General features: G+C 36.0%; 1 protein-coding gene across 4 annotated transcripts in view; it reads left to right on the top strand.

The window, feature by feature from the left end:
• SPAG17 (sperm associated antigen 17) overlaps window positions 1–26046 on the top strand; it is an 86378-nt gene that overhangs the window by 31919 nt on the left and 28413 nt on the right. For all 4 annotated transcript variants that reach the window (XM_053935292.1, XM_053935291.1, XM_053935294.1 and 1 more), the window contains 16 exons: window positions 931–1086; window positions 1688–1769; window positions 2715–2833; window positions 3733–3870; window positions 3954–4067; window positions 5512–5662; window positions 7383–7613; window positions 9566–9651; window positions 10314–10430; window positions 12019–12173; window positions 16763–16842; window positions 18526–18608; window positions 19882–20118; window positions 21384–21495; window positions 22039–22164; window positions 24145–24258. In XM_053935292.1, coding sequence (XP_053791267.1) covers window positions 931–1086; window positions 1688–1769; window positions 2715–2833; window positions 3733–3870; window positions 3954–4067; window positions 5512–5662; window positions 7383–7613; window positions 9566–9651; window positions 10314–10430; window positions 12019–12173; window positions 16763–16842; window positions 18526–18608; window positions 19882–20118; window positions 21384–21495; window positions 22039–22164; window positions 24145–24258 — 2101 coding nt within the window. The remainder of the gene's footprint in view (window positions 1–930; window positions 1087–1687; window positions 1770–2714; window positions 2834–3732; window positions 3871–3953; window positions 4068–5511; window positions 5663–7382; window positions 7614–9565; window positions 9652–10313; window positions 10431–12018; window positions 12174–16762; window positions 16843–18525; window positions 18609–19881; window positions 20119–21383; window positions 21496–22038; window positions 22165–24144; window positions 24259–26046) is intronic.

The following is a 26046-nucleotide window of genomic DNA, read 5'->3' as shown; positions in this document are numbered from 1 at the left end:
GAGGCAAACTTCTTAGTACAAGAGACTTGCCCTCAATTCACAAAAGTGAAAGAATCACTCAGAAAAGGGCTTTTTACAGAAATCATTTAGAAGTTATAATAATTCCATCCTTTCCACAAAGTCCAGGATGTACAGGATAAGAATGCATCCATTCAAGCTGCTGAAACTTGAGTGTTTCAAGTGGTTTCCTACAGGGTATTGGTATTTGTACAAGAACATTTAATATTTAAAATAGCAGTTGCTATTATTCTTTTTATTCCTCTCAAGCTTTGGTGAAAACCACAGTACATGACCTCAAGAACCATGACTCTTACCTTGTCAGATTTTTGCAGATACAGCGCTCTCCTTTTGGACATTTGGGCACTATGCTGACATTCTTTCACTCGCAGCTGTGGATTTCAGAATGCTATTCTTGAGGCTTTCTTTGTTTTCAAAGGGCAACAGAAAGAAAGAAAATAATATGAGATTATATTAAATACCTGGTTAGGGTTTTATTTTTTATCCTTCTAGAGCAGGGAAATTATTGACCTTGCAAATATGCTGCAGGTTGATCACTAGTAAAAACGTACATACATTACAAATTACTTTAATTTTCCTCTCCTATTCCTTACCATCCAAAAAAACCTCTTAAGTTCCGTCTTTAAGATAGCAGATCTTGAGCAGTTACTGTTAAGACAAGTTAGACTTTATAACAACTACAGCCTTTAGGCAATAACCAGTCCATACTGTGCTGTGGTAGTGTTAAGGCAAATAAAATGAAGGTTTTAGAATAACTCCATAAATCATATTGAATTGGTGGAGGAAAAAGTCTTTTGGAAATTTTATAAACAGATGCAGATCTGCTGGTTAAAGAGCTAATGACTGCTGTCACTAAGTTACATGACATTTTATACACGCTCTTCATCCTTTGTCTCTGATTTTCTCTCATAGCTTGCATTTGGTACTGTGCTGTTTGAACACATTGCTTGTTTGATGTATGACTGCCTGGACTGGAGAAGACAGCATTGCAACTACTTGGAAAACACCAAGTTAATTAATGTGCCTCTGTTACCAGAGAGCAAATCAACACAACCACCTTCAGTTGAGGCAAGGACCCTTTCTCTTCTTGTTGAAAATAACTACTCATAGGGTAGAATTGCCTGTCTTTAATTTTGTCTCAAAAATTCACCTTGGAACATCACTCTGTGAATAATTTTCAGTTGTATTTTTGGTTTTAGCATTTAAAACTCAAAAAACGGGAAAAAAATAGCTGAGCATTGAGGAAACAGAAAAAAGAAATTGGAAGGATCCTATAGGCGTAAAGTATCACAGGTGTAGATATTTCTTAAATAGCGTCTGATGATACATTCTTGTGTCTGAAAACTCAATATGCCTGCACAGAGCTACTATGCAATGTTACAGACCTGTGAACTGTCAAAAAAAAAAAAAAAAGAGATTATTAGTTCTATGCAATATCTATTTCCTTTTTTTTTTTTTTTGCTAGTGGGCAAAAGGTTAAGTAGGCAGAAGAAAGTAGCTTATTAGAACATGTGCTACATTCTTACTATCTTGTTCCAGTTAAAAGTTTAGCATGTAGTCTAGGGTGAGTAACCAAAGCTACTTGAAATTAAGTTCTCCCACCTATTTGTGCAATACCCATTTGTTTTGTGGTTTCTGATTTTTTTTATGTTAACTTTTGTTCACTTAGGAGCAACCAGCACCACAGATGTCACCTACAAAGAAAAAAGGGAAATCAGAAGAAATTCTGCCAACAGTAGTTTTCTCAGAGAGTATGTTTAAAGGGTTAAAGCACCTGTCTGCAGTTGATCCCTCTTCAAACCATTCATTCATCAGACAGCACAAATCCTCAAAATGATTTGTGCAGTTAGCTGAAGATGTTGTGTATCCTGGTGAACATTGTGGAAGTGTCTGAGTGGCGATAACCAAGTTCTTTAGAAAATCACATTTTCTATCTATTCCTGAAAAATTCAGATTTAAAAGATCTCAGTAATTTTGTTTGGTATCTAACTTTGTTAGACTCTTTTTAATAAATATTGTCTGAAAGTTCACAGAATCACAGAATATTCTGAGTTGGAAGGGACCCACAAGGATCGCTGAGTCCAATTTAGCCGTGCATAGGACATCACATAGCATGTGCCTGAAACCATTTTCCAAATGCTTCTTGAACTGACAGGCTTAGTACTTTCACCACTTTCCTGTGGAGCCTGTTCTAGTCCCCAACACCCTCTGGTGAAAATTTCTCTGATACCCAACCTAAAACTCCACTGACTCAAGGTGAGGCTGCCCCAGTGCAGAGCAGAGCAGGACAATCCTCTCCCTTGCCCAGCTGGCGATGCTGTGCCTGATGACAGGACACAGTTGGCCCTCCTGGCTGCCAGGGCATGACTGCCTCACATTCAATTTTCCATCAAACAGGACCCCTGGGTTGCTTTCTGTGGTGCTGCTCTCCAGCATCTTATTCCCCAGTCTGTCTGTACATCCAGGGTTGCCTCATCCCAGGCATGGAATCCAACAATTCTGCTTTTTAAGCTTCATACAGTTGATAATTGCCCAGCCCTCTAGTTTGTCAAGGTCCCTCTTCAGGGCCTCCCTGCCTCTGGGAGAATCAACAGCTCCTCCCGGTTTTGCATTATCTGCAGGCTTGCAGAACTGACTTGGACTATAAATTGGCATTTCTGAACAAACATATCTTAATGTTTTATCTCTTAATACAGCAGAAGAAACTTCTATTCTGTTTCCTTCTGTGGACATGAGGTATTACAATGACTTGCTGAATCAGATTCCTGAGGAGTACTTTTCTGTACCCTTAATGCTGAGCTGCATGTTGGAACAGGTGGGAATGTTCTCTTTTTAATTTCTGTGGCTATTTTGGCCTAGACCTAATATAATGAATCATCAAAGATAAATAAATCCATCTGTTTAAACCTAAAATATGAGACTGTACATGAGGCACTGAGCAAGGAGGTTCAATACAAAGGCATCAAAACTCCAAACTTTGATTTTCTTTCATATTGTGCACTTACCCTGTATATATATATATATATATATATGTAGGGTTACTCCCTAGTTAATTTTTGAAGACTACAAATATAATCAAATGAGAAAGGTGCAATTTCTTATCCAAGTCAATAACAAGTTTTCGTGTCCTTCAGCAATGTTATTGATACTGAACTTCTGTTGGTTTACTCAGTTCAAAGGTTTTAGGTCAAGCCTAACATAAGAGCATCCATGCTAGTGCTAGGCAGATCTGACTTCTGTTGAGTTCAGGCACAATCTATGATTTAGACGAGACACACAATATGATTTGGAAATCCTTCTTTAAGGAGTAACATTTCAGCATAATTTTGGGGGTTTTTCTTTTTGTAACTTAGCCTGAAAATAGACTGGGTAAGAATACTCAAAGTCCAACACCTAATAGACAATCAGGTTTTAATTACCTGTGTTCCTTAACACAGGATTTGTAACATTTCAAGTTGGAAGTATTTTTCTTCTTATCTTTTCAGAAGCAACTAATTGGGAAAACATTTAATTCTGTTTTCCACAGCCCTTGCTTTGTGCAGGAACTTACTCGGAAAATTGTATTTTTGCTACTTGTAGAAAAAATTAGGCTTTTCTTCCCTCACAAAATTTATGGATGTGTGCTTAGCTTATAGCAGGATTTGCCTGGTATTTCTGGTAAAGTTAAGTAGCAGTCACACTGTGATGGAAGCTAACATATACTGTATTTGCCAGGTTATTGCAAGTGAAGAAGACCTTCCACCACCAAGTCTGGTGGCACCAGAGCCTCAGGCAGATGAGCTGCATCGTGCCATTGCAGATCATATAATCTCTGTCCTTCCTTCTCTTTCACTTCCTATGAGTGAAAAAAAGGTTTGTGTCGTCTTTTGTTCATTTCCTAAAATGACAAATCTCATTACTGGGGTGTAATGCTGCTTCCTTTTCTTTTTAAACAGAATCTTTATGACTACTTTTCTCCTAAATATGGTGAACAAGAGACTGTCACCCCCCAGTACCCTCTCTTATTTAACTACCATGATGCCCTGGCTCAGCGGTTGCACCTGCTGAAGGTACAACTTATTTATATATAAATATTTCCAAAGTTCACTGGCAATGAATGCTCAATGCACTAGAAGGGGAGGAGTGGTGGTTTTACACAATAGGACAGCATGTCCTACATATTTTTTTCTACTGAGATGGACACACCAACACATGTTTAGTTTACTTAAGAAGCAATGAGTTACTGTTGGGGGGCACCTCACAAAGATGGAGCACAAACCTACTGATGTCAGTGATCTATTTGCATTATTAATGAGAATGTTTAGCCTTTGGCATAGATGAGAGATATTACAGAACTGTTGATTTGCTTTTAAATACTGATGGTACTATGGAAAATGAGTTGCTAACTAGTTTACAGTGATTTTGCATGGAGAATTAGACTGAATGCTAAAATGCTGAGAAGTAGAAGAAAATACATAGCAGTTATTAATGAACACAACAAATGTATTCAGGTTAGCAAAATAGTTGCAGCATAGCATGTAACCAAGATACTGCCAAATTCTAACAAAGACAGAAAGGTTCAGAGACTGCATAGTTTGGGATTATTGCAAAGTAACAGTTCCCAGACTTTCTGAATTAAAAAAATCACTGTGAATGTCTTGAATTTTTCCAAAGGCAAGGTGTAATTTTACCATTAAACTTTAAAAATTCACTGAGGATAATAAAAGTGATAATACAGTTCTAGATTTCACAGCTAAGGTATGTCTGCCTGGCTTCATGGATTACAAATTATCAGGGGAATACTTTGACAACCACTGATTAAAACTATTCAGAAACAACTCAAGTTTGACACATTGGATGTATTCAAGCAGAAGGAAAGACTGAGTAATCAATGTAAAAGATGCTCTTAGCAGACATACTCTTGATGTATTTTATATACTTGCTGAAGAGGAAATTCAGGATATAGCACAATGTTTGAGGAAAGAATAGAGGACAAACATTTGTAATAGGCAGTTGAAGACAAAGGTACCATAAGTGTGTAATACTAAAAAGCGTGAAACTGAAAGATACCACTACATCTGAAAAAATAAATCCTTGGATATAGAGGGATGCCTCTCTTCACAGACTGATCAATAAGTTTCTTGATTTCATTACTATAAAAAGTAGCGCAGGCCAGCTGAAAGATACATGGAAGGTACCTGCTGCCAGTCTGAACAGATCAGTACATATTTCTGTGTTTTTAGCTAGCACAGGCAAATAACTTCTAACAAATGTCTGTTATTATGCTGTCAGTCATTCTTTTATGTGTCTAATATTTTTCTGCCTACAGTATCTGACACCATGATTCAAAACCACACTGTGGGCACATGTTCAAATATATGTCCAACTGGCTTAAGCACATGCTAAAGTCTTCTGCCGTAGAAAGCAGACATTATCCTTTATTCAAACATAATTTTTGGAAAGTCAATAGTGTGAAAGTTTACTTTAACTCTGGTACTTTGATTTTTGTTCCAGGTCCAGGAGAACTTCAATCCAGAAAAGATTGAGCATGAAATGATGGATAAACTGCCTCTTACAGAACTTATCCATTTCACCCCTCCTTCAATTGAAAACAACACTAAACGCTTGGCCAGAGCTCACGAGCTCATGCATTATTTTACTACTGGTAAAATTATTTTCATTGATATAATTTCCATTCTTTTTATTTCTGGTTGATGATCTTCTCAAATAGCAGGAATTTTGGGGCAAGATTTTAAAGCTGCCAAATAAACCTTTGCAGAATTTCCCATTTTCACATTCTTGCTTATATATAATTATAGCCTACTATACAAGTTAACCCTAACTTCAGACCTCAGTTTCATGGTTAACGGGAATGACTGTGAGTGTTAAATATTGTGTAACTAAGAGCTGGAACTTATCTTGGAACTAGTTTATTTATCTATATTTACAAACTTACAAACCCTTACTAATTCTGACGGGGAAAAAAAAAAAAAAAAACAATGGTAAAAAATTGCAATTTTGGTCCTAGAATGTAGAATGCATTTTGAGATACACTGATGTAAACTATGTTGATTTATCAACTCACTTTTTGAGGTAAAGCACATGTATCTTAGGTAGACAATTTTTATGGAACAATACATGGCTTTCAGAATGTATTCTGAAATACATTGTGTATTTCATACAATGTTCACAATACATTGTGTGTTGTGTTATTCATGTGTAAGCTGTTGGTGTTAATAATGAAGATACTTTATAACAGTCCCTTTATCAAACCAAGAATACATTCACTTCTCCAACCATAATCACTTCTGCAGTTACCTTTTCTTGGAGTGTGCTTGCTGCCATGACATATGCTGGGAAACAATCCCAAAGACTACATAAATACCCTTAGGTAGTGTCAAAAGTCTGCTCTAGGTTATTAAGAAATATAAACATCCAAATCTCTTTGATTACATTCATGTCATCATATAAATCACAGGATTTGAAGGTACTTTCCCAGATCTTTCATCCTGAATTCCCTGTGTTGGATTAATTTACACTTCTCTGTTGTTTCTAGTTGTTGGTATGTTCATTTTGGACAGTAAGCTATTCAAGTATTCACTATTGCTATAGTCTTCCACCTGATGGGTGTTGAATTTGATGATCCTCACTGGGCCATACTGTACTGCCAGACTCTCCTAACTGGTAACTTAGCTAGCAAAGCCTTTGCTTTTATCAAAGGAGATGATTAATTTGAACAGAAGATGAGAGATCAAACATTCTCAACATATATGAAGTGTTTAGGTGCTTAACCACTCTAAAGCGAAAATATTTAAAACTGAAGATATGCTTTATGTGATTTGGGCATTGTACTCCATGTCTTAAACTTCAGTCCCTCGCATGATTATCATTATTATATGGACACAGATGCATACAAGCATAAGCAGGATTTATTGTTGCCTTTGCACCTTGCATGCTTCTGTTTAAATTATGTGTAAAATTCTTTCTGAAGAGGAAAAAAAATTGATACTTTTTTTGAAATGTTACAGATAATGGAAACATTTCATGAACTGAAAATAACTAGTTGCTAACTGTTCTGATAAAGTCTACTCAGTATTTTAAAATCAACATCATTTATATAAAGTTAATGAGCCAGAAGGTATTCAGATGTAGGAACCACTTCATTTAAGATGGATTAATACATAGCCATATCATTTTGCGATTTTGAAGCATTCAACTTTGAATGCAGTGTAAAATGTAGCCCACATAAGTTGATCCAGTACCATAAAGGAAATTGCTGTTGGCTTTTGCAGAGTTGCCAAGAACAATACACTTAAATAGTCTTGTATTTATTTTCTGCTGAGCTGTAAGGGCATTTTCAGTTAATGATTGTAATTCTTTTTTAGAACTTCTGAGTTGGGCTGAAGTAGAAAGAGCCTTCAGAGTATTTACTTTTGAAAGCATGAAGCTGACTGGGCTAAGTGACTCTGGTTTCCTGGAGAGCTCTGGATCTAAGGTTGGAGGTGATTCTGAAGTGTCTTATATCCCTTGGGATAATCCAGCCATGTTTGCAAGACAGCTGAGACAACTCTTCCTTATGGAAAAGAAATTTAATGTGAAATCTCCAAGAAGCTCTGGTAAAAAGCTTTCTGTTTACATTAGTCCTGAAGAATTTGAATCCACTATTTGTCTTACCGTATCATTTGCTATTGCAGGGATGTGATTTTTCTTCCTTGCACAAGTCATCAAATTTTCAAATATTGTATGGCCTGTACATTGAGTAACTCTGTAGGAATACTAGAATAAAGACAAAAGCTATTTTGTACTACAGCATTAACAATTGTAGATGACGCAGAAAGAATTTTCTCAAGTTCTGCATTTTCTCCTGCAGACTCTAGCATAATGAAAAGTTGTCAGCCTGGTTAAAGGGATGTGTTGGCCAAAAAGCAACATTAAAATCAAGTTATTATTTTTTCAGGACACAAGAAAAGTAGAAATTAGGTCATTTTAAGCAATTACACCTTTAGGTTCATGATCACAGAATCATAGAATCATTGTTTAGGTTGGCATGGACCTCTAAAAGTCATCTGTTCTGACATCCCTGCAATAAGCAAAGACATTTTCAACTAGATCAGGTTTCTCAGAGTCCAATCTGACCTCCAGTACTTCCAGGGATGGAGCATCCACCACCTTTCTGGGATACCTGTTCCAGCGTTTCATCACCCTTATGATAAAAAATTCTTCCTTATACCTAGTCTGAATGTATCCTCCTTTCCTTTAAAACCTTTACTCCTTATCCTAGACTACAGGTCCTACTAGAAAGTCTCTTCCAAGGCCACAATAAGAAGAACTCCCCAGAGTCTTCTTTTCTCCAGGCTGAACTCTCTGAGCCTGTCTTCACAGGAAAGGTTCTCCATCTTTGCAATCACCTTCATTGGGTCTACTCTGGACCAACTTCAACAGGTCCATGTGTTCCCTGTGCTGAGGACGCCAGAGCTGGATGCAGTACTTTGTGATGTTGTCCATGCTTTCCTAACAGCAATATCTAAGCAAGAAGCTTAGATGGGATCCTTTTCTTAGAAGGCTGGAGCAGACAAAAATGAGTCCTGCTTATCTGCTTTTCTTCTGCATCTAGGGAACATTTTTGGTGTTATTTTATTTTGCTTTTGTACTAGTCATGATTTAAATTTTGCAGTTACAAACATAACAACATTTCAGCACTTCTGCAGTACAAAAGCAAATACCAGGAAGGTTTCTTCAATCTTCTAAAGGCAGTCAGTAAACAGAAGTAATTTCCAAGAGAAGCAGAGCCTAAAGATGTATGTCTGGAAGCTCAGCTGGTTATAAGACACTTACAAACAAATACTTCGTGGTGTATTTTCCACCAGAAAGAGTAATTTTCCTGTACATGTGAATTTTGATCAAATATTAGGGACCTCTGCCCTTACTTAGGGAATAAAGTATTGTATTGAAAGGAATTGTTTTTTTTAATTAAGAGAATATAGAAGTTAAAGTCCTCATGTGATGCTGTTCATATCAGGTGCTCATTGCAACAATGGAATGACTAGTCAGATCCTCAGGAGAACTAATATTCTGTCAGTAGCTTATGGATCTGTATAAACTAAATTAATTTAAACTTTAAAATTTACATCTGTCAAAAATGTGTGAAAATACTAGAACAATTGGTCTTGCCTTTTATTTTAATACCATCTGTGCAAAGCAATGCTTTTTAAAGAAGAAAAATGGTTCTTTGTTTATGAACCTGGAGGCTACTTCTGAGAGTATTTTTTAGTGGGCCAGCATGGGTCAGATAGAAAGGATGATTTGAGTGGGTTTTATAAAGTCTTCTTTTTTTCTTTTAATTTTATTTAAATATCTGGCACTTGTTGTCACTGGATTTTAAAGTGCTGTCTTAGTAAAGAAGCATAGCAGAGCTGGTTGTGTAAATATAGGACATAATTATAGGACAAAAAAAGGAAGCTTCAACTTTGTCAGTCTCATCAGGGACACCAAGGAAATTGCCCTACTCCAACCTTAGTAGGGCTGAAATTTATGGAACAATTCTTTAAGTTCTGCTTTCAATTTGCAGGGTGTACAGAAACAAGTGATGAAGATGAAGATGATCTGGCTTATCCTCTTTTGAACATAGAATTGGATCATCTTTATTCTGATATGGTAAGTGTGAGAAATGGAGTCAACTAGGCTTTATATGAGGCAGCAGAAGATACTGTTCAATGCCAGGCCATGTTACTGGGGATTCCTTTGCAATCCTGCATGCAAATGTTAATTCTGTGATGTTTGGAAAAGACTGACATAACTTTTAAGCTCTGTGAAATCACTTTCTTTGAATTCCAAGGTGACAGGTTTCGATGAAGCTGTTAATGATAATTCTCTGTTGGTTTTGCTGAATACCAGGGGACAAATACAAATGTGAAAGTTTAAAAGAAAATGTCAAACTGTGTCACACTAGAAAACCGTGTAGTTTGCCATCTTCAGAATCACCTGTTCGCCATACATCCCATAATAAACATAGCAATTTTAAAATTACATCACAGGACATGTTTGAGTACTCATAATTGCTTACAGAACTCAAAAACATATAAGCTAATAATAAAAGTATTTAGATTATTTTGTCATAAAAAGTCCAAAACCAAACCTGCTTGTGAGTAATTGTATTTTTTATTAAACAGTGCCATATGGGTCTGCACATATGCATCATTATGCAGTTAACTGTGATGCAACATGGGTTGCAGTCTATTAATCCAACAAGATTACAGTCAATTTAATACTGACACTGAAATGTTGATATTCATTATTTTGGTTTGTTGTATTTTGAGGTGAGTCTGGAAAATTATGGCCTAGGACCAAGTTTAGAAGAAATAAAAAAGACACAGAGGCGTTGCTTGGCAGACTGGAGTTTGGAAGAGCATTTTCAACCACATGTTCTTCGTCAGGTAACTTTGAACTGACAATCTCATCTATGCAGTCCTCCCTTGGAACATTATATAAAGTAGAAGTAGTGGAGTTCAGGGTATTTTTCTGCTCAATAATTGATTCAGTTTTATCTTTCATTTTTACAAAAAATTATTGTGCTTTAGGTACTTTTCAGTTCTTCATGCGAAATTTAGTTTGTAACAGGTTGTTATTTCCTGGTTTAGGCAAACTGGAGGTGTTCTATTTGGCAGCAAGTCTCTTAGCTGAAAGAGTAGTGGAGACAAAACCACCTTGCCCTTTGGGGTCATCCTCTGTAGCAGTTTTGGGACTCAGTGCAATGGTTGTGAAAACATACTTTGCAAATGCATATGCAATGTATGTTTTATGGCAAATAGAAAATTTGGTTGTTACAGTACTTCACCCTTTAAGGGCTAAAAGCATCATTTACAGAAATTTTGCAAGCTAAACACTAACAACTTATCTTGCAGAAAGACAGAATGACAAATCTGAAAGATATGTTCAAGTATAGTTGGCTTGAATTGGGAAGCATCCTCTTGGGAGGAGTGGATTTTTAGTTCCTGACTTGAGCTTTAGTGCTGACTTGAGCTTCATAGGTTGTAATTCTTATTTCATCCTGACACATGGATGAAGGAAGTGCTGCCTGGACTTTTGCAGCACCTTTAGTGTGCTAATTTTGAAGTCTGGTCATGCATTTCAATGCGTGGGGAATCCCTTCATATGCAACATAAATAGCAAATACTACTTCAACTACCAATAACTAGTGAGTCTAGTAAAAAGATACTGAAGGAAAATAAAAAATAGCATTCTATTGCAGCTGAAATTAACCTTTTGAAAGAAATGTCATGGCAGTCAGGTGAAGTTCCAGATGACTGGATAAAGAGAAACATTTTGCACATCTTTAAAAAGGGTAGAAAGGAGGACTCTGGAATCTACCAACTTAATCAGCCTCACCTCTGTTCCTGGAAAGATCATAGAACAGATCCTTCTAGAACCTTCAGCTGCATAGTTCTGAAAAATAATAATTTAAAAGAAGGCTTTCTTCTACCTATTACTATAAAATAAGTTTCAACCTGCAGGCAATGTAAATATTGAAAATGATGGGACAGTACAGAGCAGGGTGGAATAATGTAGATCACAGCAAATCTCAGAGATGTGCAGGTCATGGTAAAGCAAACTGAATACCAAGGGAACTCAACTGAGATTAAAAAAAAGTAAATTAGGGTGTTTTTTAATCTGGTATATGATAATTCTGGTTTTATTTGCTATTTATTTAAGTACTTTATTATTTAAACTTGTTTAAGTATTTGTTTAATTATTTTAATTTATTTGGGTTTTGTGAAGCTGAACTTTTTCATTCATGGTCAGTCAGAAGGTGGAGCATAGTTGGTATCTATTCTCAACATGAATAGCAATCCACTTCCAGTTTCCACCTACCTGAACAATTCAGGTTGCTGGAATCCAAATGCTTTGGGTACATCTTGTAGGAGAGTGTTCTGGAGCACCTCTTGCTCAAAGCTGTGCTGTGTAGCCTCTGCGCATATGCTACCATCTGCAGGAAGGATGTACCTTTATTTCTTTCCTTTTCAGGTCCTTCATACAGCATCCCAAGAATATAGATGTATTGATTCCTTTTATCATACCCAAGATAACTCTTTACTAATGGTTTTTCACAATCCTATGAATCAACATCGTCTGAGCCAAGAGACTTGGCATATTGCTCTGCACTCTAATGTGGGATTCAGGTGATGGATTTTATCTTCCCTGTCTTATTCATAGTCATTTTTAATTAAAGCCTCCATGGATGTGCTTAGGGCAAAGCTTTGAAATTAATATATGGCTATGTGACACATTTATGAGGAAGTCATGCAGGTCAAAAACAGTGCTATATCAAAAGAATTCTGTTGAACTTTTCTGAGTGAGAACAATGCAGAGTGTAGCTCCTTATCATCAAGTATAAAAATGTAAATAGTGTACACACACATACAAAATCATATTAGAAATGCCACAGCAAGAAAATTGTAGGACATTTCAAGTGAAGAATGTTAAAAAAATAATTCTGTTTAAGTATATACTTACCAGGTTTTTCTACTATATATACATAAATTGAGTGATTTAGTGGGAAATTTTTTTGAGAAAAGTTCAAATCCCTTTGTTACTATTAGATTTTTTTCCCCACAGAATAACACATTCTTCTTAATTCCTTGTCAATACCTGCTCACCTGATGGATGTGTGCAAGTGGTTGATATGTCCACGATTAGCTCTTTTGTTAGTGAACCTATTTATTTTGGAACACATTTTTGCACTGAAGCAGTGATATAAATGATTATGTAGATGCAACTACTATTCCAAATAATTTGACTGAAAATAGAATAACTGTCCATATACTGATGTGTAAAAATATTAAATGCCACGGAGGGACAGATGAAGTATTTGTAAGTATGTCACTCTTGTGCTCTATGGATTAATTAGATTTATCAAATAAAATTACAAACAAATTATCCAGTGTAAAAATACTTCCCCGCCATTTGTCAGCAGGTATCATTTTCAGAGTGTTGTGCCTCATTTATCATATTATGGGAACTTTTATAATAAACTTTTGTTGACACCTATATAAATTTGAACAGGTTTGAATACTACATAGGGAAAATGTGCCTTTCTGAAACTATATTTTGTATTGTGTTTTGTATCTTTGCTCTCAGTCGAGGAACTCTGTGTAGGTCCATCTCAGCTTTCCAGGCATTTGGACTTAAATTATTTGCCATGAAAACAGTGTCTTGTGATTAGCAGTGAATAGGACCAGAGCCAGAAGATATTTACCAGCAGAAATTCAAAGTTCCTTGGAGAAAATGCTGGCTGTTTTATGTTTTCTTGGGTAGATCCACTAAATATCTGCTCTGTGGTTTTGCATTTATATAGCAACAAAAATCTTCCCCAAAAGATAAGTGAAAGATGGTATGTTCAAGTAAAGCTGGGTCTTGCATTCAGACAGACCCAAGCATAGGGTCAGTGGTCTCAAGGGCTGTCACACAGCAGTCTGTTGGCACCCAGAGCTCTTTACTCTGCCAGTTCTTACACTCGTTTGTGACACTGGACTTTAGATGCCTAATTCAAGTTTCCTAAACATAAACAGTTGGTGCCACTTCAGCTGCCTGGTGTATTTGGGTTTTCTGGGCAGAGTTGGCACATATGACATGAGACCCCCAGGAGACCCATACATACACTTTAGGAACAAACACCAGAGAGCACGTCACACACCCCAGAACATCTGACGTGTCACCTGGTGTTTGCATACGCTGAGTAACGCCTCATCCTAACAGCATATTGGTGTTGTAGAAGCAGAGGGAGGTACTAGACTTCCTCAGGAAGCATTTGTCCCTGAAATAAGCACTGATCATCTCTGGGGTTGTAAAACCACAGACTGGCTGGTCACCTTGAAAGAGCATTAATTGAAATCGATCAAGACCAACTGGGAGATGGGAAAGGCTCTTGATAGCTGCAAAAGAAAAGCTGCTAATTTTGCATCCAAGGGAGAAATTATGCATTTTATCTGTGTTATAAATCAGATGAGGATGAAATAACTGTGTGCTCTCTATGTCTTACTCTTCCACATCCCCTGGAAACAAGGCTTAGACATTAAAGATAACTTCTGCTTGGAGAATGCCTGCTTGTCCAGGTTCTGTTTCAAAGCAACAAGGAGTAAGAAAGTGGAATGAATGCTGACAAGATGGTTTGGCTTTGCTCTTGTTTCCTAGACATATTCAACATCACTGCTATATATGCTACTTAGAATTTTTTAAGAGCTATAGGTCCTCTTTTGGTTCTGTTACGTGTCATTGACACCTGTCTATACTCTGCAAAATAATCAGCACATTTTCAGACTTTATTCAGCCCTTATTGCTAAAGATGATTTCAGATTTCCAGACAAAGTATCATAAATATTTGCTAGTGTATGTTTCCAAGCAACATAACACTTCTGTGGAAGACACTCATTAAATACCTGGAGTGCTTCAAGCTATTTCCTGCAGTTAGCTTCCAGATCCTGCTAAGTCGCCAGAAACAGGCACAAACTCAACTTATTAATTAAGAGTAGTATTACTTGTTTTTACCTTTGTATGAAATAACTGACTCCTGATGAGTTTAATAACAATTTATTGAGTTTTATTTTTATCAAAATTACTATCATTTTTATTTTTGGTATAGCTTTAAGAATCACAGAAGAGTTTTGGTATAGCTTTAAGAATCATCATAGAAGAGTTACAAATGCGCAATAGGTGCAGAACTTGACAATTTCTCTGATAAGAGTTCTCTATCTGTGTTCACTTGTTACTTCTTTATTGTGACAACTTATAGACTACAGACCATCTTTGTAGGTTTGTTTCATAGTTGCTGTCTGGAATATAAATCAGTTATCTGCTAATCAGTTGGTTACAGAATCACAGAATAATTTCATTTTGATTACAGTGGGTCCTGTTACAGCAAATTCTCATGCAAAAAGGAAATTAAATTTCTGACATTGCAGCAGCTTTTGCTCCTGGAGATTCCAGTTACCTTCCTTCTTTTTTATGGATATCAGCTCCTGTAGTTCATATAGAACATACAAAATTTCAGAAATTATACTGTTTAAAGGGTAGGCAGCAGGAGTCTGCATGTGAAATGTAATGGATGCCACTGAGTAAGGGAATCCAAAGGCATGGACATGTGATAAGTGTGTATATAAAACATTTTAATTCTGGTTAGAATAAGTGGCCACTCTATCAGGAAGCCAAATTAATTCAGGCATTATAAAAACCATTATTTTGCTCAAAGTTAATCTTAATGACATTTGTTTATAGTTTCACAGCAAACACATTACACAAGTTACTGGAAAAGAATAATCCTTTCTGAGAAATGCTTCTGAGTCAGACATTGGCAGTAGTGACATCAGAATATATATTAATAGAACGTGTATTTTAGACTTTGAATGACTGTTTCATAGGCCTAAAATATTTTCCACACAAATAGAGTCTTTTTTATTTATAACATATATTCATCTTCAAGTTATTCCAGTACTGGCAGCTCTATGTTCCAAACTAGGTCTGCCTTTTGTTTTCAACACCATAGGTTTTTATAGCTTGTATAGCAGATACAAACAGAATAAACTTCTCCCTGCTGAGTAGATATATGACCAACAGTTTCTCGATGCAAGTTTCCCAAAGCAGACTCCACCTACATTGCAGAAGCTGGGAAAGTCTTGTATATCTTGAAGCTGTACCTGAACTGTGTATTCCAGCCTTTGTACATGACCTACAGATTAATTCTCTTGGACATACTGCTGCAATAAGAACTTTAAAACTGATATGAAGTCAAGAATTTATTGTATTGTCTACATGTTCATACTCAAAAGCCTCTACTCCACATAGAGTTTTTGAATACAAATGAATCATCTTGAACTTGTAAATACAAAATATCATGAAGATATTATATACACTCAGGAACTGAATCCGATGCGTTCTTCAAAAGCTCCTCTCAATTTTGCACACATGAAGAATTTTACTTTCAAGAATTGAAAAAAACCTCAAAATGAGGGCTTGAGTGGCAGTTGCATATAAGACTCCCAGGCTTCCTCCTTTCTTGAAAGCAGTTGTTTACAGCGAGCTACTTTAGCAGTCATTTCAGACACCTTTGGAAGATGAGACAAGGCAACTGCAGATGCCAGCAGCAAACTCTGGATCAGTTTGTCTTTCAGTTCTCACTTCAACTTAATTGTTACTTATGAGTATTCTTAATTCATGGCAGGTTATGGTACACTGATTCTGTCATCTGGATTTGGATGACAATTTCCAAACACCTTTCTTGTCACACCGATAAAGAAGAGCTTGCATTATATACAATAACACTTCAGTTTCTGAACGAACAAGTAAAGTATATGCTAAAAATCAACATCAAAAGCAACTAAGAAAATAAGTTATTCAGTGGTAAAAGAGTGAGGATGACAATGTCTGAACCTTTTGGAACTGAATGTCTGAACCTTTTGGAACTGAATGCCTTGAAGTTTTCTGATTTCCTGGATTTTTCTTTAGCAGGTATTCTTTGGCAGGCAAGTTTCTTATATTTCTTTGCGGAAAGGATAATCAAAATTCCAAGTGTAACATGTACTAAGCAAATACCAACCAAGCAAAAGTACCAGTTCCTGTAAAAACTGAGAGAAATCCTTTCAAATACAAGTCTTGTCTCAAAGATTATAGAATAATACTTGTATAAGAAACTGAGAAGCCAAGTGATCTTGTTTGACCTGAAATCATATTAGTGAATGCCGTATTATGTTATATAGAGGGATATTCTGCTTTTCAGGAGCTATCTTGAGCTGGTGGCCAACTCAATTGAAGACTGGGTGAAAGAGGAAGAAGCTAAATATCAAAAAGAGAAGATGGGTAAGCAAATAGAGTCTTTTAAATTGGAAAAAGCCAAGGCAGAAGGCCCTCTAGGACTGTCTGCCGGTGCTGTCAAAAAACTGGCTTTACTAAGAAGGCCAGAAGTGGGTATCTTTTTATTGTATCCTAGGAAATTAATTTTTCACTCCAAGTGCTGAGACACAGATATGTTCAGAGCAGAATTTCGTATGTTTTTTCATAGGATGACGCTGTTTTGACATCTATATAGGCATAAATATGTTTTGGAATTAACTAAATGTATATAATTATGTATTCTGTGTCTTTCTCTGTTCTGAAAACTGACAGCTTTAGTATCAATTTACATTTTCAATATCTGTTCTTATCTAATGAGATTAAGAATTACGTACAAATATGTATCAGTTCAGATTACTGAAAATATGAAGAGGTAAGCAGTGGTTAAAGCTGGTAACACGATTCAGGAAAATTCCTTTTTAAAGGCCAGGATAAAAGCTGGAAGCCATAAGCTGTGGGCTAGAAGCTAAAACTGGAAACTTGAATTGACAAGACTGCAGAGCAAACTTGAATTATAAGCACCATTTTGGGTTGTGAAAATTGTAAGCAGTTCATAAAATAACTGTTCAGCAGAATCTGAAAACGTCTATTGACAAAAAAGAACTTCTGTGAAAGTTGTCTACTTGTTTATTTAAATGGTATTAACAATGATTTGTCTATATTTAACCTTTGCTTTCTTACCTTTCTTGAGAATGCACTTTGAAACCTCCCTGGACTAGCTGTTAGCATTTACGAAAATAGAAACATTACTTCTCAACTCAGTTAACACCTCTGATTATAGTTTGGAAACTAAAAGTACAGTTATGACTACTAAATCATAATTTGTACATATCTAGCTGTCACAGGAGCTAGACTGAATCTTGCCCATGTGATGCTTCATGACAGTTATGATTCATAGAGTACTTGCTGAAAGGACATAATCACCTCTAGCTGGAACACATAGATGAGCAACAGTGTCCTTAGGTGTTTTCAATTTCACTGACACTGCAGTTTCTACTTTATCATACAAAGTAATTTAACTAGAAGTTTCTGATAGTGATATCAACTATATCTAATATTTAACTAGATATTTAACTAGAAGTTTCTGATATTAATTTAATATAGTTTAAATTATCTTTTCTAGAAGATTAATAAGGGTTATCCAAGCATAGTATAAAGCTACACTTATAGAAGATACTCTTTTCATAAGTCATAGATGCTATAAAGCTGTAATAGTAACTGGGGGATATGGTGAGTGTTTCTTTAGTGAAGGTTTGAAGATTCAGATAGCATTTATTTGGGGGTTTTTGTCCTGAAAGGTTGCGATGTCTATGACTCTGGTATTGAGCTTGTTCTGGCTCAGTTAAAAACAAACACTGCCAGAGCAAAGCCTTCAATAGCAAGAAGCAGAGACCCAGTCTTTACAAGTTATTGATATATTATTTAGTGTATTTGGTCCCTAGTTATGAGAATCAAGTTTCTTCTAACCTAAACAGATTTTTAATGTTATTTCTAAATATATTTAAGGTTTGCCTTATTGTACTGTTGTGCTTCCCCTATTTTTAAATATACATTTTTATTTACTTGCACATCTTTTTTTCCCCATTTTTAAAAGTTATTCTCTTTTCCTGTATTTATAACCTCACTTATTCTCCCTTTCACTTTTCAAAGGCAGCACAACTGAACCTGAGAATGTAACAGAGTCTCAATCCAAGAATGAAGAAAGTCTCATTATCAGAGAAGATTCTCTAAAGGTGAGGCAAAAATATTTATGTATCTGAAATGGACTAGATAGCAGTGCTTTCTTAGGAAGGTAAGCCTTTGTTGTTTACATAGGTTTGACTGAGTCCTCTTAGTTTTTCTGCTCTGTTATTTTTTGTATATGCTCTTTTCTTTAATTTATTTCTTAATGATTCTGAGTCATGTTATGTTATTTTCTTAGGAGACAACTATTTGGAGTTAGACTAGGCATTCCAAAGCAATTCATAGTTGCAATACTAGGAAGTGAAAGCTATGGATAATATCCCACTATTTACTGAAGTTTTCTGATTTTAAAGGTATGAAAAGATAAGATCCAGATTCATGGAAGTACTTGTGTACCCAACTATACTTTCAATGCCTACAGCTCTTTGCAATTAGGGAATGTAAATATAGTACCTCAGAGTTCCCTTATGTCAGAGAATCCCATTTCATAGATTTAGTCCACTACAGATTAATTGACTTGCCCAGCTTTGCACAGTAAATTTCTGACTGAGGTTGGGATTAAGCACACAGTTGTTTTGGTGTTAGCAATGGTAGTATCCATTAATCTGCACAAATCTAGTTTTATTGATGTGTCCTCCTGCTTTTTTTTTGACTCCTCACAGACATATTATGTCTCATCTTCCTCGTAGTGTGTAATGCTGTGCAGTTCAAGTCCTGATGTGGAATGTAGATAGGAAATGAGGTTAACTGTCACAGCTCAGTCGAGGCTAACGCCTGACTTGTAGCTCTCAATGCTTGCCATTTCTTCCCCATAAATGCTTCTCCTTTAATTTGTTTAGATTATAAAGTGCTACAAACCCCTAAATACTCCAGAAAATCTCAAATGTCTTCCTGATGCAAGCTGCTAATTTTGGCATTGACACCTCATTCCTATTTCAGTAAAAAATAAAATCATTTTACCTCACAGTTGCATTTGGAGAATAAGCTAATACCAATAATGCATTGTGGTTTGGTGGTAAACATTGTGGAAAAGTATTCAACAAAATCATTCTCCTGTAACTGATTTTGTAAGGTATGAATAATCACCTGATTCATCTCCTGTGGTCAACAATGGCTGCTGTTGCAGATTGAATGAATCACTATTTTCATCCAAAATTTGGTGCGTAATATTGTGAGATTTTTGCTACATTTGGAAATGTGTCTTAGCTTAGAACTTTGATTCCTTTGGTTTTGTTTGCTTCTACTCTTTTCAGCATGCACATATGAAATATCTTGTAGTACCAAGATAAACACAGTCTGTTTAATTCCTAATGTTGAATGTAGGCTTGGAAGATTGAGCAGGACCGATTACGAGAGGAAGAAAAAGAAGAAAATCAAGAAAATCAAGAAGAGGAAGAAAGATTGCAAAGTAAAAAGATAGGACAGGATATAAAAGATAAAGGAAGTAAAGAATCAAACAAAAGAGCTTCTGAAGAGAAGCATCAAAATGAGTCAGCAAAAGCCACTGAACTTGAGGAGGATCATAGCATTCCAGAACCATGTTCTGAGAAAGTTTATAAGGTAAGGAGTTGTATTATTATACCACATTAGAAAAGTGCTAACTATATAGAGAGTCAAGATTACAGCAGAGCTATTATCTATTGTGAAATTTGAGTTCAGGGCAAATTAAGCCTAACTGGGTCTTGTTACCTCTGTTGTTTTAGCAGCAGGTCCTTTTCTAAAAGTTTTAAAAAGCAGTACTTGATGTTCAAGATTTTCTTTCACCAGATTTTTTTTTTTTTAGTGCAATATGAGATGAACACAAACATAAGTTGATCATATTGAGATTTTTGTGGGAGAGGATAGGAAAGGGGAACATAAGAACTTGTCCCATCTTCCATAGTAAGGAACTACTAGACCTAGTAGAAATTTTGACTGTCCATGCTGGAAATCACTGTTTCTTACATTTCCTCTTTCAAATTTAATGTTCTTGAAGTGCCCTAATCTAAAATATGTATTTTTCCCGTATTTCAGAAAGTAACTCCATTGGCATGTGTGCAACAGGAAATGTAGAGCTCAGATCACTCATGGAGATTAAGATACATGAAATCTAAACTGTAATCGTGCTTCATGTCCCTAGCAATCCCGGGAACTCATGTCTAGACAGTTCAATAGACACAGCAGCTCCCCTCTTTGCGCCTGTTGCACTAACAGAGGGAGCTCTTCGCTAGTTTTGTTCAAACAGTTTTTCAGCAGCTTGCACTGCCTTATATTTGTAGAGTCTGTCTTGCATCCAAAACTCGCACACATCAATATAATTCAGTCTAAATTTGCTAAAGTACAGACTTCAAACTCAGAAATAGATGGCGTTTCAGTCTGAACTTATTTGAATACAGTCAAGTAATTTTTGCCATCTTGTGGCACTCTGGAAGGCATAGAAATCTAATTAGATTGACAGTATCTGAATTCCAAAACCTAGAGGGTAGAAAGTTGAATATTTACCTGCCTTTATGCAATCCCACGGCATTGTACTTTGTCTCTTTGGACTTGATCAGAACTTTTCTTTCTCTCACACTCTATGTTAACCCACTGGTCTACTTGCTACTCTTCAGTTTCCATGACGGTTTTCACATGTAACAAGTTAACATCAGTTAATAACTGGGCAATTATTTGGATATGACTATAGCATGCTAGACATTTGCTCAAGGCTTTTTTACATTAGTTAAATAGCTAAGCAAAAGATGATGAGCAGTGCAGTGTGATCCTTATCATCTGTCCTTCATTTACCTCAATCATGTGTACTGCCTTTCTCATTTACAGATAATTTAAAACTTGTTTTTTTCCAGTTTCATGGCTACAATACAGGGGAGAATATCATTCAAGTATCAGGAACCAATCAATATCTTTTCCCATCCGATGGAGGACAGATTCAAGTAGAGACTATACAGTTTGTAAAAAGTGATTCTTTGTTCCTTTATGCTTTGCTTTGACTCAGTGCTAACTGATGGAATAATTTCTTAATCCATAAATGCTTTTTCATGTCTCAGCAGTAAAACTTCAGTTAGAGAAATTCCATATTTGGCTCTATCACTACTAATCTTTACAGTTACCTGTAATATGTTAACAGTTGATAGATAAATGAAGTGCCAGAAAACTAGAAATGCAGAAAAATCAGTTTGTATTTATTTGTTCAATGGCAACTGATGCATGATATTTCCAGAATGTTCAAATTATTTTTCCAGTCAAATGCAATATTTATAAGAAACAGATTCTTATGCTGACTCTCAGATTTAATTATCAGAAAGTTTTAAAATATTTAGTCTAAACTCAGATAACCTTTATTTTGTTGCCTTGGTTTTCTACTACATGATTCAGTCCAGTTATGAGCAATTTTCTTTTTTTTTTTTTGCCTGCTTTAAAGTAGCAGATGCACTGTTTTTTTGGGTGCAAATAAGTTCTGAAACCTGGTGGAAGCACTAATAGTATTCCATTGCTTTACAGAAACTTTTATAAAGGTGAAAGTAATGAAAGACAAGCATAATTTCTTCATTCATGTCACAGACCCCAAGGAAAACTTCAAAGAAGCTGAAGAGCAAGAAATTAATGAAAAACAGCAAATTAGATCAGGTCAGTGGATTGATGTCACTGATATAAAGAATTAATAGTTTGATGTATTTAATAATTGGATGCAAAACTTACCAAGTAACAAAAAATATATTGTTACTAATGGCAGAGAGTAAGAAAAGTCAATGTTCCATAAAATAAAGTAAAAATCCAGTTGGCTGACTTAAGCACTATAGAGAGTTCTTAGCAAGATGTAGAAGCACAGTCCAGGTCAACATGTGCAAACCAGTCTCTTTTCCAAAGCAAAAAAATCACCATTCCTTAAAAAATTAGTTTTCTTCTTTAGTGGAGGACTCATTCAGATCTTAAAGTGGCCTGAGAAAGCCTAAGAAGAGGAAAACTGAATCCTGCCCATTGTAACCAAAGTAAATATCTGCCCTTGAAAGGGAAGATTTCCCCTTTTGATGTGGACCTCCTTTTGTGGGTCAGATGACCATAGCATTGTTGCCTCCTCAAGACCTTTGCTTTGAAAACAGATCTTTCTGCAATCCTGCAATTTCTACAGTTGGTTGACATATTGTTAATACTCAGAAAGCATTGAATCCAAATCCTTTCTGAGCCCAGGTGAGAGTGTTTCCAAGAAAGAAGCCAGTTTGTGATAATTTGTGTATATGTTTGCCAAAAGCATTATGGAATTCCTGTCACCAAACGGAAGAGTATTGGAAAAGGATAATTTATACATATTAGCTCTTTTCATCTTCATCAGTGTTAGAAAACATCCTGCTCTTGCTTCTCCCCTTGGCTTACCAGCAATGTAATTGTAGGTTGTATTAATACAAAATTTGCATCCCTTCCACTGACAAGATTTTTTTTTTGTCCGCACTTCTGACAGCTGACCTGTATAATTCTGGGGTCTGCCAGACAGTACTGGCATCACCAGTGTGTGAGTATCTGAGAGAAGTTGTATTCACTGGTCAAAAGTGAATGTTTTCTTCTTTCCTCCTATATAAACAGGAGCACCTTATAGAAAGGCAGTAGGGAAGACAAGAATCAATCCACTCTGATACTTGACAGTGGCTGGATGGTACAATGGTAAATGTGTAAAGCAGTCAAAATTCCAAAACATCATCCTACAGGTGGTATTCAGCAATAAGCATTGCAATGACAGACAAGAAATAGGTGCAGACAAGGTCTCAGGATGTGTCCCATGTTGATGAGTTTGGGAGATAGCTCGGCCTGCCTTAACCTGCTTTTGTAGTCTTCTCTGCTACTCCTCACCATTTTAAGAAGCTGCTCTCCATATGGGAAATCCCAGGTTTTTCTCTTACCAATAGGACATTTCTTTAAGTCAGCAGCAGCTGAAGTAGAGGCAAGGTAGGACCCAGAGTCTGGGAGGGGTATCTTGCCTAGTTCATGTGGCTTTCACCATGACATACTCATCACATGACACCTTGATCTGCCCCTCTATGTGAGTTTGACTCCTATTCCACTTTTACAAATCCCAGACACGTCTTTGGATCTAATTTCTCAAATTTTTGTCCTTTCTTTTACTTTCTCCTCAAAGTACACACATAGAATCATAGAATATCCTGAGTTGGAAGGAACCCTCAGGGATAATTGAAGTTCAGCTCCTGTCCCTGTGACAACATGTGAGGGACAGTGATTTTTATAAATGCATAGGCCACATGCAATAGAAATAAGCAGTTTAACATTCTTGTTAGCCAGGAAACAATGATCCAGAACTGGGTTCTTTTGCTGCTTAAATTCCATAAGGTTTTACACTAGTTGTTTGTATTAAGCCTGTTTTTACACACCTTACTTATTAGAATGCTATTTCTGGATAAAAAACCACAGGTGTGTTGCACAAAACTGACTATTATATCATACCCTAAGAATGGAATGTTGGTTTCCCTGCTCAATTTAGTCTATTTAGGTTAGTCATCCTCACTGAGGTTCCACTTCTCACATCATCCATTGGTTTACAGGTCAGGTGGTTATGGTATGTGTTGCTGTCTTTAAAATTAATTTTTTTTTTTTTTTTAGGAGAATTGAAAAATAAAAAGAAAGCTGTGAGCAAGTTTGGATCTTTTTCAGCCACCTTGGAAAATGGAATCCAGCTGTCTCTGAGCTATTACGGACCTACAGGGGAGGCAGCAGGTAAAGTAAGCAAATAGAAGAGGATATTTGAGAACCATAGGGGGAATTTTTTTTTCCTTTTTTTTCCCTCTATACACTCCTTAACCCAATAATTTGTTGCATGCAATTCTGCCTTTCTCAGCAGCTGCTACTACATGGTAGAGAATTTTCAGCAAGGCTCAAAATGAGATTACATTGTCAAGAATATTCTGTGATTCAATTTTCAAAATGGAGGGAGGTCTCCAAGCTTTTCTGCTTACTGTGAAAACAGAGCAGTGCAAGTATTGTTATTAAGTAGCCCAGCAAAATCAGCCAATTAATTTGAGCCAAAGAAAATGTGATTTGCTGAGGAGTCTTCTTGGTTTTCCAAGAAATAATATTTTTGTAAACTTATATAGGCGATTATGGAACTTTCATTTTACTTTAGGAGTTGGACTTTAGGTTACAGTTGTGCAGACATAATGAGGGATTTCTCTCAGCCTTTCAATAAACACATTCACCAACTGGAAGCAATTGCTTCAGAAAACCACAGTGAAAACAGCGTCTGCTTTTACCAAGAGCTTTTTGTTTCCATTACATTTGAAAGGCCACTGAAGCCATTTTATGGACAAAAGTGAAACCCTTCTCTGATCAGAAAATGTTTCCAGCATTTTTCAGCTCTTAAAATATGAAAACATTTAATTGAATGCATCATTGTGTGGACTGTGGTAAACCATTCAACTGTACACTTAGTTTTAATTGTTCAAATATATTTTACAAATTAATTACTGAAAAATAGACTGTTTAGACTTGGGTCAAGAGAGCATTCACAATAGTGGCCCACAAAAACTTGGATTATGGCATAAAAGAGACACATGTCTGATTAAATACCAACATGTCAGCTATGATGTTTAGCTTTTTTTTTCACATTCACCATAATCATCCTATTCTGCATTAGAATAATCCTTGCCATGTTGAGCTTTAGAGTGCTGCTAACTGACATTCTTTGATTGCTTGCAGTTTTTCTATGATCTTTTGCTTATGCCAAATTCCCATGGGTCTTTGTATTGTAAGTGCTCAGAATAATTCTGACCAGAAATACACTCTTAGGTGATTCTCATATGCCATCCATCCCTAATGCAGAATGGTATACCATGAAATCTACAGTTTCTCTCCACTGATCAGTTAAATTGTGTGCAAATTACCCTTTTTCTCTGCAGTACTGAAATAGTTTTCTGGAAACTCTCTAATTCGCATCTTTCTTACTGTTTTTCATACTTTATCTATCTTCCTTTTAGGGAAGCTAAGGTGACAAAAGGCCTCAAGTTGTTTTTCAGCTTTATGCAACTTTTTTTTTTCTTTTAGGGGGCAGATGTTAATAATTCTTCAAGTTTTGAATTTTTCTTTGTTTTCTCCAGCATTATCAAAGGTTAATTTCTGATCACCTTGCATTTATGCTAGAAATAATCTCCTTGTCTCTTTATGAATCTGGGACTGCTTGAGCACCTGTAGGGCTTTTGATTCTGCATACTATAGAACATCTGCACTTGCTCTTTATATTTTGACAAAATAATGAGAGTATAATTCCAAGTCTTAAACATGTGAATATGTGTATCTGGAATTTTACATCTCTCTCAAGATTTCTAAAGGCACTTTATCTCAGTCTTGACAATCCACTCTTTTTCATTGTTACCCTCAGACACCATGTTCTTATTTTTGGGGGCAACCAGAATAAAGACATAGGTGAAATTTCTATGTAAGTGAAGTGTCAGTTTGTTGAAATAATTACAGAAAATGTAATTTTGTATTCCTTTTATTTTCAAGAAATTG

This window comes from Vidua chalybeata, chromosome 2 (assembly GCF_026979565.1).
Source record: "Vidua chalybeata isolate OUT-0048 chromosome 2, bVidCha1 merged haplotype, whole genome shotgun sequence".
NCBI lineage: Eukaryota > Metazoa > Chordata > Aves > Passeriformes > Viduidae > Vidua > Vidua chalybeata.
Note: the sequence above shows the minus strand (reverse complement) of the source record. Positions and strands in the feature narration are given on the sequence as shown.